Source organism: Panthera leo, chromosome C1 (genome assembly GCF_018350215.1).
Source record: "Panthera leo isolate Ple1 chromosome C1, P.leo_Ple1_pat1.1, whole genome shotgun sequence".
In the NCBI taxonomy this organism is placed as follows: Eukaryota; Metazoa; Chordata; class Mammalia; order Carnivora; family Felidae; genus Panthera; species Panthera leo.
Genome location: NC_056686.1, coordinates 21,557,021 through 21,571,507, shown reverse-complemented (window position 1 = coordinate 21,571,507; position 14,487 = coordinate 21,557,021). Strand labels below are relative to the sequence as shown.

The 14,487-nt window shown below is 47.6% G+C and overlaps 1 protein-coding gene across 1 annotated transcript in view; it reads right to left on the bottom strand.

The window, feature by feature from the left end:
- Positions 1-239: 239 nt before the first annotated feature.
- The window catches only part of OPRD1 (opioid receptor delta 1), a 31,577-nt gene continuing 17,329 nt past the window's right edge, over positions 240-14,487 (bottom strand). Inside the window, exons 2-3 of the mRNA XM_042952247.1 lie at positions 3,249-3,598; positions 240-893 (exon numbers count right to left, since the gene is read on the bottom strand). Coding sequence (XP_042808181.1) covers positions 352-893; positions 3,249-3,598 — 892 coding nt within the window. The 3' untranslated portion in view covers positions 240-351. The remainder of the gene's footprint in view (positions 894-3,248; positions 3,599-14,487) is intronic.

Sequence of the window (14,487 nt, the reverse complement as noted above, 5' to 3'; positions counted from 1 at the left end):
CCGTTTAAGCCGCCGAGTTCCAGAGCCACAGGCCCTGCTCCACCAGGGTCGCCAGCTCTTCGCACCCAACACCAAGCCGACCGCGCCCCCAGCCAGCCCGGAGGCACCGCCCCACCGCCTTGCTGCGTGCCCCGTGCCCCGCCCCACACCGAGGTCCACCCCGCCCCCCCACTCCCCTCGCGGGGGCTCCAGTCTCTCGGCCCCTGCCTCCGCTCCAGCACGGCCCCCTTCTCCAAAACAGGGGCCCTGTTCGGCCCCACTCCGCGTCGCGGCCCCGCCCCCTGCGAGCCCGGGGAGTCGGCCAGGTCACCCCGGGGAGTGGGAGGACGGCGGCGGGGCGGGCCGGCGCGGTCACGCGGCCGCCCCCCCGCCGGGACCGTCGGACGGGGTGCAGGCGGTGACCCGTTCGCGGGCCGTGGTTTCGCGGGCGCGGCTAAAGCTGCTCCGCTCCGGGCGGCCGCAGGGCATGCGGCAGAGCTGGCGGAAGCAGCGCTTGAAGTTCTCGTCCAGGAAGGCGTAGAGCACGGGGTTGAGGCTGCTGTTGGCGTAGCCGAGAGCGATGCACAGGTGCAGCGCGGCCACCACGAGCGGGTCGCGGCGGTCGATGTCCACCAGCGTCCAGACGATGACGAAGATGTGGATGGGCGCCCAGCACACCACGAAGGCGCCCACCACCACGAGCACCATGCGCGTGATGCGCCGCAAGCTTCGGTCCTTCTCCTTGGAGCCCGAGAGTAGGCGCACGCTGCGCAGGCGCAGCAGCATCAGGCCGTAGCACACGGTGATGATGAGGATGGGCACGACGAAGGCGAAGAGGAACACGCAGATCTTGGTCACCGTATCCCAGTACCAGCTGGGGCTGGGGAACTGGAGCGTGCATACCACTGCCCCGTCTGCCGGGGAAACAAGGAGAGACAGGAGGTGAGGGTTGTGTGGGCCTGAGCATACCCTGCCTGCTTGCTACCCTTCTTGGTTTGGTCAGGTCCCACACCTCCTCCTGGCCTTTGCTCAAGGTAATTCTTCTGTCTGGAATGTCCTCTTACACTTCTGTACTTGATGAATTCCTACTCATCCTTAAAGACCCCAGCGGGATTGGCCCTAATCTAGGAGGTCTCTTTTCTATATTTTCTTCCAGTCCCTTCCAAAGCCTCTACATCCACGGCCAGCAGTAATCATATAGTTTAGCCCAAAGCCCCCAAATGCCAGTTGTTGTGAGAACTCAAAACACCCTACCCATTTCCAGACTAGCTGCAATGGGGACAATACTGCTAAGACTGACCTAGAGAGCATGAGTTAAGAGAACCCAGGCCTTACTAAACCTGTGGTGTGAACCTGGGCAAATTATTCAGCCTCTAGGAGAGCTTCCACAAAGTAGGACTGATAACAGTACTTAAACCTCACAGGGTTGTTGCAAGGATTCAATAAGCTACGGCATGTGAAACATTAGTACAAGGTGGTTCAAGCTCTTGGTGTAGTCACAGGGCAGAGGGGCAGATACATATGAGTCCAGAAGTCAGGGCTAGGTCAGGGAGGCAGATCTCAGCTTAATGGCAAGAAGAGCTGACTGCTAGGTTTGTCCAGAGGTGTACCCAGGGTGGAATGAGCTCCCTGTTCCTGGAGTGTGGGTGTGGGCTGGATGAGCACCTTAGTGGATGTTTTGGGATTCAGAAACAGGCCTGAGACTGTCCTGGGGAGCTCCCAAGATCTCTTGGAACTCTGGGATTTGAGGAGCCATGCTGTGGACTTGGATCCTGAGAGTTGTAGAAAGGGTGCTGGAGATCCACAGAGGGGGTCCACCGGACAACAGGATGGCAGGACCCCCAGGGATGACTGAGTCCAAGGACTTCATTGTGCAGATGGCAGAACAAGGCTCAGAGAGGAACAGCACTTGTCCAAGGTCACACAGCAAGCTGCATACAGAACCAAGTGCTGAGTGGGGAGGATGTGCAGGGGATGGAGTGCGGAGAGAGGAGGCCCATCTGGTCTGGCCCCTAGCAGGGCTACAGCTAATGGCCCATAAACTGAAGGCTGGCAGTGAGCAATGGGGCCCAGCTGCTGAGTCAAGACCAATTACAGGGAAGCTGTATGTGATGGTTAAGGTGGTCAAAAGGCCTCCCACCAAACCTATTCCCCTTCCACCCACAGCACGACCCTCTGCAAACCTCCAACTCAGGGGGCAATAGGAGTAACAGATATAAGGGCAGGAGCCTTGGGTGCTAGGCCAAGTTCCATCAAATGCCTAGCCACGTGACCCTAAGTAAGCCACCTGACCTCTCTGATTCTGGATGCATCCCTGCCTTGTCCTGAGTATTTTACACATAGAGCCTCATTTAATCCTCACAACACCCCATGATACAGTGTGGCTCAGATAGGTTAGTGACCAAGGTCTTTAACATGGTTAAAACTACTTTCTGTCCCACTTCCTTATGTCAAGCAGGAGCCACATAACCAGCTATCACTAGGAGGAGATGGGCCATAACGTCTAAATGTTGGCCATACTCTATCACTCCTTCTCCATATTCATCTGCCGGCCAAATGCCAGCAGTGGAGGATTCCAAAACCATCTTTAGGAGCCTGGGTTCCTGAAGAACTGTGGAATAAGAGCTCCTCCTCCTCTGATTCACATTAGACTGTGATATGAGTGAGAAATAAACTATACTGTTAAGCACTGAGCTTTGGGGATTGCTTGTTACAGCTGCCACCCTGACTGATACAAGTAGTTACTAAACTAGTTACCATTTTTACTCTGAGGAAATGTACCTGTTATTCTCTAACGGCCATTCTCTAGGGCTTGCTTTGGTCATCTGGGCCAGTGGTTTTCAAACTGGGGTGGAAGGGCATTTGGGATGAGACTGTAGATCTTATGGCCTCCACTGCTCCCTGGTCAGTGACACCCTCACCCAATTGGCCACCCATATCCCTTTAAGCCAGTCATCCATATGCTCCTGGCCAGCTGCTACATCCCCATAGATCAACCCTCCACCATCCCATTCATAAATTTCCGTTGGCCAGCAACCCATCTGACCACTGACCGGTCATCCATTGTCACAATAGTCAACCATTCACGTCCAATTGGTTGACTACGCACCCTCTCACTAGCCAGCCACCCACACTTTGATCAGCAGTGCACACCTCTACTGGTATGGAGCCAACTACATCCACTCTAGTAAGTGGCCTGCATACCCACAGGAGCCCCCATGCTGCCTTCTGTGATCAGTGGCTGTACCAAAGCTTCTTCACTCACTCACCCCGGGGGCGGGTCACGGCCATGACCATGATGGGTACACCAACACCTGAGGCCAGGACCCAGATGCAGATGTTGATCAGCTTGGCCTTGGCAGGTGTGCGGAAGTCCAGGGCCTTGACAGGGTGGCAGACAGCAATATAGCGGTCGACACTCATCATGGTGAGTGTGAAGATGCTGGTGAACATGTTGTAGTAGTCAATGGAGAGCACAACCTTGCAGAGCAGTTCTCCAAAGGGCCATGTCTCCATCAGGTACTTGGCACTCTGGAAGGGCAGTGTGCTGGTGGCCAGTGCATCTGCCAGGGCCAGGTTGAAGATATAGATGTTGGTGGCTGTCTTCATCTTAGTGTACCTTAAAAGGAAGTGCGTGTGTAATTGTCCCCATTTCACAGATTTCAGTTTCACATGAGACTCAGAGGAAATGATTTGCCCAAAGTCACACACAGAAGGTCAGTGGCAGAGGTGGGACTAGAACCCTAAACACTCTGACTCAGCATCACTCCTTCTCACTATAACAGATGCAAAAGGATTTCTCTGGCTGTGGGTGACTTTGGCAGAAAGTATTTTAGGAAAAAATCCTTTGTCATCTGAGGGGTACTAAGCAACATGGTTAAACACAAAACTGGGCTCCAGAGGAAAACAGGTCTAGGTTCTAACCCTGCTTCTACTAGTTATTAACAGAGGGACTCTGGGCTGGTAATTTGAACTCTCTAAGCCTCAGAGTCTGTAAATTGTAAAAAGGGGGTGATGCTTTTACCAACCTCATAGAGTTCATAGATCATACAGCACGTATCCCTGAGCCCAAAGCATGCAAGGGCTCACTATATGATAGTTATTATTCTTCATATGTGAACAATGAAGCTGGGGACTATACCAGAGTGACCTGACCCTCTGGCTTCTTCCACTGACCTTTTGGAAATATGACTGGCCAGCTCTGCCTAGCAGACTGGCTGGGGCCTTGGACCTCCTGGGATGCCCTGTATGGTCGACCAGGGCTCCCAGTCCTTCCTGTGGTTCCTTCCAGACCTTCTTATCCCCATGCAGCTGGACTCACCCATACATCCAACCCAAGGCATGAGCCCCGGTGTCCAAGCCAGATGTCTGCAACTAAGCCTTCCTGCACCTGAAACATCCCTCCATGATCTATGCTGCCATGCAGCTGCCTGCACCACAGCTGCCCACTTGTTTGGCCTACATTTCCGTCATGGCCCTCTCTGCACCAGGGCCTGTGGTGGGCACAGGACATCCTGGGGAGGGGGGAGCGGGGGCTGCATACACTGAAATACTGTCCCAGTGCAATGTGATCGGCGCAGAAACACACAGGTACACCGAGGCAGGGAATAGGACTTCTTTCATGCCCCTAGAGTGATCTGAGAAACCCAGAGAAGAGTTGTACAAATGACTCCTCAAATTTCAGAGCAGGAAGAGCCCTTGAGAGATTGAGGGAAAGTGATTTTATGCAAGTATGGTCCAAGGACTCCGTTCAGAATTCCTAGAAGTACAGACTTGGACCCCACCTCAGACCTACTAAAATCTGAATCTATGGCACCCAGGCCTAGCAATCTTCATCTGTTTTTTTGTTTTTGTTTTTTTTTAAAGTAAGCTCTAGGCCCAACGTGGGGCTTGAACTCACAACCCCGATATCAAAAGTCACATCACATGTTCTACCATGTGAGCCAGCCAGGTGTCCCAGAAATCTTTAACAAGCACCACCCGCAAGTGATTCTTATGGGCTCTGAAGTTTGAGAAACACCACGTGGCCTAAAGCCCATCTTGAGAAAAGACAGGGAAACTGAAGCCCAGGGAGGGGTCATGGCTCACCCAAGATCACACAGCCACAGTGGCAGAGCCAAGGCGAGAACTTAGACCGCCTGACTCCCAAACCGGTGCTCTCTTTCCACTCTGCCCCAAAGGTGGAACCACACTGCCTGCGTCCACCCCTCTAGAAACCCCCTGCTACCACGCTGGCCCTGGGTACCCAGGACACCGTTGTGGCAACTGTGAGAACGTGCAATGAATGCACACTGAGTGCCCCCAATGTGTTTTAAATGACTGAATTAATTCGTATCAGCGAAATCTCTTCCTTCATGAAGGGACTGATTTTTTTCAGTTAAAAAAAAAAAAAAAATGGACTCTCTCATTGTCCTCCAGGGCCAGCATCTGTCTCACTCCCTCCCCGAATAGCTGTCATTTGCCCCAGGGCTGGAGAGGCAGAAAGTTTTGCTCAGAGACAGCAGAATTGCAAGTCTCGGGAAGCCTGTCTTCAGCGGGGTGCGGGATCACAGCTGTGTGGGAGGCGGTCTCAACCCCACAGCTGACTCGTCTAATTTCGCTTCTTTTACGCAGAACAATTAGCAGCTGTTCTTTGCCTGCTATTTTGATTTGTGAGGATCCTTCAATTCCCAGAGGGGGCTGGGATGCTGGGAAGTGGGTGATGAAGCTGCTGTAGCTGGTCCAGGCAGGGCTGAGTGGCACCGCACTGACTGCTGGGCAGAGCCCCAGAGGCTCCCGTCCTAACCAGTGCCCCCACATCCTCCTCAACTAACCGACTGCCAAGCCTGGCCCTACTGGCCTCCTGGGACAAATCATGCCGTTCTCCTGCTCTCAACGCCCCCCAAGAGCTCCCTAGGGTTCTCTCCATATTCCATGAACTGGTTCCTACCACCTCTCAGGGCCTCAGCTCCCAGAACTTTCCCCTTGCCAGATGTGCCCCGCCCCCACCCCATTGGCCTCTCTGCGGTTCCTTGGGGCACAGCAAGCCCATTCCCACCTCAGGTCCTCTGGACTGCTCTTCCTTCGGCCTGGAACCCCACATTTTGCATGACTTGCTCCTTCCCTTAATTCAGGACTCTATTCGAATGTCACCTCCACAGAGAGGCCACGCCTGGCCGCCCTGTCTAAATACCCCTCTCCCCACCATCTCTCCGTCTCCTTAAACTGCTTCATTTTTCTTTGTAGCATGAGCCACCACCTGACTTATACTTCTTTTCTCTCCGTTTGCCTCTCTCACCCATGTAATCTCCCCGAAAGGCAGGGGACTTGGTCCATTTTGTTCCCTGCTGCATGGCTGGGCATACCAATAGCACCTGGCAAACAGCAGGCCCTTGATAGACATTTGTTTGTGTGCAGGTCTTAGTCCAGGCTTTCACGGAGACCATGCAGCCTCCTCCCTCCCCCACAATTCATCGTCCAGGTAAGTCAGGGTGCTCACTACAAAAGTAGATTTGCTCAGAATACTCTACGGCTTATTACTCTTCCACGACTCTCCATTGCCATCTGGATGAAAATCAGACCCCTCAGACTGGCATTCCAATGGGGTAGACTCCTTCCCCATAGTGCCTTCCATGTCCCACCAGATCTGTAGTTCCTCAGATGCTCAGTCTAGCATGTCCTTCCTGCTAAGGAAAGCCACTGCAATGGTTTGGTGGGAATCCTTCCAACACACACACACACACACACACACACACACACACACACACAGATTTTTATAAAATTTTATCTTTGCCAATGTAATGCAATTACAAATTACTTTGTGTAAAAAAGTCATATAGTACTATAAATGAAAACAGGTTCCTAACTCCTCTTTCCTGCTCCCCAGAGGCAACATTTTTAATATGTTTAATTATTCTTCTAGTGATTATCTCCATAATTCTAAGTAATATGCATAGTTGGCTATTTCTTAATTTATCAGTTTTAGACAGTATGTGTTGAAGTTTGTATCAGTGAAGCCAGGCTACACAGCAGTAACAAATATTTCAGTGGCTTCACACAATAATAAGTTTATTTCTTATCCTTTCAGAGTCCATGCAGTGTCTCCAGGCAATGCCAGTTCGTTTCCATATTCCATAAGGCAATGCCAGTTCGTTTCAGACTTGTGGCTCTGCCATCTTAACCCAAGTCCTCCTTGATTAACACAGAGGGAAAAGAAACAGCTGCAGGTGACTGACCAGAACTAGCCACGTGGCCCCACCCAATGACAAGGGGTTGAGAAGTACAGTCTTCTATGTGCCCAGAAGCAAGGAAAACCAGATATTAGTGAATACTAGTAATGTCTTTCACAACCCCTAATACACTAGATGAGTATTAATTCTCTTACACTACCCAGCTCCATTTCCTGTCTCCATCTGTTCAATATAGTTTTATCACAACTTCTAAATTTTTAGTTAATTTAAAATCTGGGGTATAATATCTCTTTTTTGGGGTTTACATTCTTACTACTTTATAGATATTGCCCATTGCTGAACCAAATGGTATACTATAATTAAGTTTATTTCTCTGTACATATTTTGGGTTTTCCTGGAGTTGACAATTGCCTATTTTTTCCTCATTTGCTTAGTTCTATGTACATATTGTGAAATCTCCTCAAACATTCCAGCAGACTTGTAAAATGCTTTTTCTACACAGTCACATAATCTATCAGTTCCTTTTGTTTTGCTAGTGACTCACCTCCTGGAATCTTCCTCCTCCCTTTTAATTTGGGACTAGTTGCTTTCTAGGCCAGCTGCATAGCTGTCCTCCTGTGCTGAAGAGCCTGATTCCTGGTTTGCAAGTCTTTTCTATCTTGGATTATGCCCTCATTTTAGTGAAACACCTCTTCTAGTCACTTCCTAAGAAAGGACACATAGGAAGTAAAATTTTATACCCTTTTTATACCCATTTACACATGTCTGAGAATGTCTTTATTCTATCCTCACTTCTGATTTGACTGTATATGGAACAGTAAGTTGGAAATAGTTTTCCACCAGAATTTTGAAGGCATGGCTCCCTCATCTTCTAGCTTCAAGTGTTGCCACTGAGGTATCTGAAACCATTCTGATTCTTGGTGATGTGTATATAATCTGTTCTCTCCACCTTCAAAACATTTAGGGTCTTCTCTTTATCCCTGGTATTCTGATATTTTGTAATGAGATGCCTTAGGGTGGTTGTTTTTCATTTGCATTGGTCCCTCTCATTCTGAAGATTCATGTCCTTCAATATGAAATATCCTCACTTCATATCTTTGATAATTAACTCCCTTCTGCTTTCCCTGGAATCCCTAGAAAATTGTCAGTCAGATATTGGGCCTCTTGATTGATCCTTTAATTTTCTTATCTTTCCTATTTTCCATCTCTTTGTCTTTTTGGTACATCCTCTGGGAAATTTACTTTTCATTACCTCTCAACCTTTCTATTGACTTTTTTATTTTATTTTGGCTCTCATGTTTTATTTTCCCAGTGTCATTTCTCTTTCTTTTATTATTTCTTTTTTATATAGCATTTATAGCATCCTATTTCATGGATACAATATCTTCTCTTATCTCTCTGAGGATACTAATAATTTCTGTTTTGTATTTTCTTCTGCTCACTGCACTATTTGCTTCAAACATTTCTATTTATTTGTCTACTTTGGCCTCCCTCTTTTATCCTGGAGACTTCCTTCAAATATCTAGTGATATGTGACTAAGGTTGATCTTTGAGTAAAGCACTAAATAACTAATTGGCAGCTGTGTGTGTGTGTGTGTGTGTGTGTGTGTGTGTGCACATGCGCACATGTGTGCATGTGTGCATCAGTGTGGGGCTCCTGTCAACTGCTGCGCCTCACTGTAGGGGGACTAAGCAGAAACCAAGCTTTTATATTGGGAAACATCTAAATATCAATGTCAGCATGTCTCTTCTCTGGGACCTTGAGAAAAAGTCTTCTAACCTCCTGCCTGGGGAGCATACTTCTGGCTGTCAGGATTATGGTAGCAGAGCTGGAGAGGAAGTCTGTGGATCCCCCACTTTCCATTTGGTACCTCACTCTGATCCTTTCTGTGTCTGCTGGGCCCAAGTTCAGAGTTCCTCCAGCTTAACTTGAGGCAAAAACCCTTAACCTCCTGCAGAGTGGAGCATTAGTCACCTGAGTGTGCAGGGTACAAGAGTGGGGGGCCTAAGGGTCTCAATGCTCCCTCTATAGATAATCCATCCCCTGCGCCTGTTTTCAGTCATATACCTCACCCCTGCTCAGCCTGGCACTACCCTTCGAATTGCTCTGCATCATCCAAATAGGTGTTGACATCTCTTCAGGAACATAAACTGAGGCACAAGAGATGAAGTGACTTGCCCACAGTCACATGACCAGTAAGGAGTAGAGCTGGTATTTAATTCATGCAGTCTAGTGCCAACATGTGGTAATGACTTTTCTATACTGCCCTTTAGTGCATTTTACCTTCCTTCCTGCCCCCCTCCCCTGCCCAGAGTTAGTGAAAAAGTCAAGGAATGTGAACTCACTACAGGTTCAGGTTTGTTCACTCTTCCAACAGGTAGATTATTGATTAATAATCAAGCATCTGGTATGTTCCAGGCACTGAATAAGGAATACAGGAGTGAGGATGACAGTCTAGTTTCTTGAAATTTATGGTCTCAGGGAGGAGACAGACATTAAACAAATTGCTGCACTGATTAATGTACAGTTACTCACTATTATGGCTCTACCATGAAGAATAAGAACAGGGTATGGTCATGGACACTACCCAGAGGGAGTGTGAGGGGGGTTTGTGGAAGGAATCTGGCTTCGAGTGGAAGGTCAACAGTGGCTTCTCTGAGAATGTGTGCTATGAACTGAATTATAAGAGACACTTGAGAGCTTGCTCCTCTCTCCCTCTCCTTCCCCTGCCCTCTCTTCTTGCCAAATGAGGACACAGCAAGAAAGTGGCCACCTAGAAGCCAGAAAAAGAGCTCTCATCAGAAACTGACCATGCTGGCACCTTCATCTCCCATTTTCAGCTTCCTGAACTGTGAGAAAATAAATTTCTGTTGTTTAGGCCGACCAGTCTATGGTATTTTGTTATGGCAGTTTGAGCTGATTAAGACAAGGTGACATTTCTACCAGGTTGGAAAGAACAAGGAGTCAGCCATGTGAAGATAAGGAGGTAGGTTGTTTTAGGCAGAAAGAACAGCATGTGTAAAGGCCCTGTGGCAGCAAAAAGCTCAGTGAGCTGCAGGAAAGATCAGAAATTAAGTGTGACTAAATGGCAGTAAGCCCAAGAGGAAGCAACAGAAGATGTAGCAGGAAGTCAGCAGGGGTCAAGTCATGCACAGCAGGAAGTTTGGATTTTATTCTGAGTGCAACAGGAAGCCATTGGAGATTTTAAGCAAGACAGTGATGTGGTTTGATTTGTGCGTGTTTCTTAAAAGATCACTTCGACTACTGTGTGGAGGCTAGATGAAGGGAAGAGCAAGACTGGGTGAGAGACTGAACTTTCTAGAAAGATAAATCATTTACTGCCCCACCCCTCAAAACCCTACTGTTGGTGTCTAATTTTTTTTCCTATTTCAAAAAGCTGTAGATATGACATTAGATCCTTACCTTATGCCATATAAAAAATTAACTCAATGGATGAAAGACTGGGCACCTGGGTGGCTCAGTTGGTTAAGCATCCAACTGTTGATTTCAGCTCCGGTCATGATTGCATGGTTCATGAATTGGGGCCCCGCATCAGGCTCTGCTCTGATAGTGCAGAGCCTGCTTGGTATTCTCCCTTTCTCTCTCTCTCTCTCTCTCTCTCTCTCTCTCTCTCTCTCTCTCTCTCTCTGTGCCGCTTCCCTGCTCATGCATGCATTCTCTCTCTCCCTCTCTAAATAAATAAGTAAATAAATAAATTAATTAATTAACTAACTAACTAAAAAAATGGATGAAAGACTTAAATGTAAGAGCTAAAACTATAAAGCTCTTAGAAGAAAATATAGGAGGAAAAGCTACATGATGCTGGATTTGGCAATGATTTCTTGGATATGACACCAAAATCACAGGCAATAAAAGAAAAACAGGTAAACTGGACTGCATTCAAATTAAACAACTTGATGCATCAAAGTATGCTATCAATAGAATGAAAAGGTCCCACACAGACTGAGAGAAAATATTTGTAAATCACATACCTGATAAGGGCTTAATATGCAACATATATAAAGAACTTCTACAACTCAATCCTTCAAAAAAAAACAAACAAACAAACAACTGGTTTAAAAATTGGGCAAAAAACTTGCAAAAAATGCAAAAACTTGCAAAAAAACAACTGGATTAAAAACTTGGGCAAAAATAGACATTTCTCTAAAGATATCAAAATGACCAATAAGCACATGAAAAGATGCCCAACATCATTAATCACCAGGAAAATGCAAATCAAAACCACAATAAGATACCACTTGATACCTATTAGGATGACTATTAAAAAAAACAAACAAACAAAAACAAAAACAGAGGGATGTCTGGGTGGGTCAGTCAGTTAAGAGTCCGACTTTGGCTCAGGTCAGGATCTCACAGTTTGTGAGTTCGAGCCCTGAGGTGGGCTCTCTGCTGTCAGCACAGAGACCGCTTCAGATCCTCTGGCCCTCTCTCTCTGCCCCTCCTCAAAAATAAACATTAAAAAAAATGTCAAGTGTTGACAAGGATGTGGAGAAATTGGTACTGTTCGTGGGAATATAAAATGGTGTAGCCACTGTGGGAAAACAGCAATAGCGATTCCTTAAAAAACCTGAAAACAGAATTGCCATATGGTCCAGCAATTCCACTTCTGGGTACATACCCAAAGCATTAAAACAGGGTCTCCAAGAGGTATCTATATACATTCAAAGTAGCACATTCATAATAGCCAAAAGGTGGAAACAACCCAAGTATCTATTGACAAATGAATGGATAAACAAGATGTGGTCTATACATCCAACAGAACATTCCTTTTTAAGGAAGAAAATTCTGACACATGCTACAACATGCATGAACCCTGAGGACACTGTACCGAGTGAAATAAGCCAGTGACAAAAGGGCAAAAACCTCTGTGACTCCAGTCATAATGAGGCACTTAGAGTAGTCAGATTCATAGAGGCGGAAAGTGGTTATCAGGAGCTGGAGGAGGGGGGGGGGTCTTATTTAATGGGGAGGGAGTTTCAGTTTGGGAAGATGAAAAAGTTCTGGAGACGGATGGTGGAAATGGCTGCACAACAATGTGAATGTACTTAACGTACTTACAATTCGTTAAAATGGTGAATTTTATGTTACTTGTATTTTACCATAATTTTAAAAAAGTGAATCATAGAGTGCTGTTATTGTGTCTGTTTTCTAAGTTTAAGAGTGTGGTGTGGGAATCCTTTAGATCTTGGTTTATTACTTCACCTCTCTGAACCTGTGTCCTTGTTGGCAATTTCAGAGTAACTGGCTTTTTAGGAGCAACATATGTGAAAGTATCTAGCTTACTGGCCGGCGTGTAGACAAGAACTGACAGCCCTTGGGGTTCTTTTTCCCCTGATACTATTCTGCTTTTTTCTCATAAGGTTCCCATTGGGTCCACCTCTGGGGGTGAGGATAGTAAGCCTGGCAAACCTCTACTGACTGTAAGATGCCCTGGGAAATCCTTTGCTTTTCTTCTAAGTCAAAACCCTCCATTAGGTCATCTTGAATTACACAGCTGCTAGGGGAGTTTGCTCTCTACAAAGAAGGATAATGATCTAGTTTCTCAGTCCTCAGTGAAGCCCCCTTTCTACGAAGCACGGAGTGGCCGGCCACGTTCATTCCACAGCCTTAAACCCATTCCATCATTTGTCGGACAAGCCCCATCGGCAGGGAAGATCATCACCACCTCAACCTGATGGAGACCGGGTGTGCTCTATGCCTGAAGCACATTGTCCATACATGGTCCTGCACCTCTGGAGAGCTGCACTTCTCAGCTGACAAACCCCTAGTAAGAATTTTCACCCCCGGGGAAAGCCACGCACTTGGTTAGAGTGGCTGCTATCTTAGTGCCTGGTGCTCAGAAGGTTAAAACACTCCCTCCTTCGTGCAAGGCCTGCATGGGACGGGTCTGACAGCTTTGGGTCGGTTGTTTGTGTTCTTTAAGCAATATTCTCTGTGTGTCTTTTCCTTCATGGGCCAGGCACCATGCCAAACCAGTGACTGCATGACTTCATTTCCTTCTCACTGCAGCCCTGAGTGCTAATTCCGTCCTCACTCCACAGGTGAGCTAAGATGGACGGCTCGCCCAAAGTCACGCAGCTCAAAAGTGCCAGCAATGGGATGCAGCCTTTGATCTGGTCTCTGCACTTTGCTGTTCACTGTCCCCCAGCCTCCCTGCCACCTGCACTAGCTCATCAAACAGTAGCCAGGGAGAGGGGCCCAGCCTGGAGGCCAAGACCAAGTGGAGTAAACATCTGGACGTGGGCTAGCTCCACAGCGTCCTGTTTTTCACACATTCCTGCACCCTGCTATGGTCTGGGGGTGTGGAGACAATCTGCTCACAGTCCGGGTCGGGTTGGGAGAGACAAACCCACAAACCTCAGAACAATGTCATAGGCACGATGGCGACACATGAGGAAGAGAGGTCAATTCAGAACTAAACGTACACCTCTGGTCACAAGGGGGTGGCAACCAGCATTTACAGACAAGCACAATGTGCCGGGCATGATTTTACATACTCTGTACACCTGAGTTTTGTTTCTTTTTTTTTTTTTAATCTTTATTTTTGAGAGACAGACAGATTGAGAGCAGGGGAGGGACAGAGAGAGAGACCCAGAATGTGAAGCAAGCTCCAGGCTCCCAGCTGTCAGCACTGAGCCCGACGCAGGGCTCAAACTCACGAACCTTGAGTTTATGACCTGAGCCAAAGTTGGGCACTTAACCAACTGAGCCACCCAGGTGCCCCCCCTCTTTTTTTTTTTTTACTAGATAATAAACATTTATTGGACACAGAAGATGTTCCAGGCATGGGGAAAACATTTTCCATCATTTAGTCCTCCCAACACCCCCACAGGGTAGAAAGTATTTATTATTCTCAATTAACAGAGGGCAGTAAAGGAGCAAGGTTGCAGAGTCAGAAAGAGACTGAGTGGAGATTCAAATGGAGTGCTTTTCCCTGAAAACCCGGCACCTTCATTTTAACTTTGGTTTCAGCTTCTCTCCCATGGACCCAAAATACTCTGTGCCCCCCTCACATACTCTTGTTGACAATTAAAATATAAGCTCTCTAAAGGCATGGTGTTTCTCATGCTCACCACTATGTACCTAGAACCTACAGCAGTTCCTAGTACAAATAATAATGTGCTCAAAACCCATTTGTCAATGAAATAAATGTCATTGTGTGTCTTCCACACTAGACTGGGGCATCCTTCAGGCAGGAACTGTGTCCCCTCCATGCGGTATCCCAGGTCTCAGCACAGGGCCAGGTCAGAGGAGACACAGGGTTTACTGGAGGAGGCCCAGTGGGACGGAGGAGTCCAGGTGCCTAATCCTTGAAAG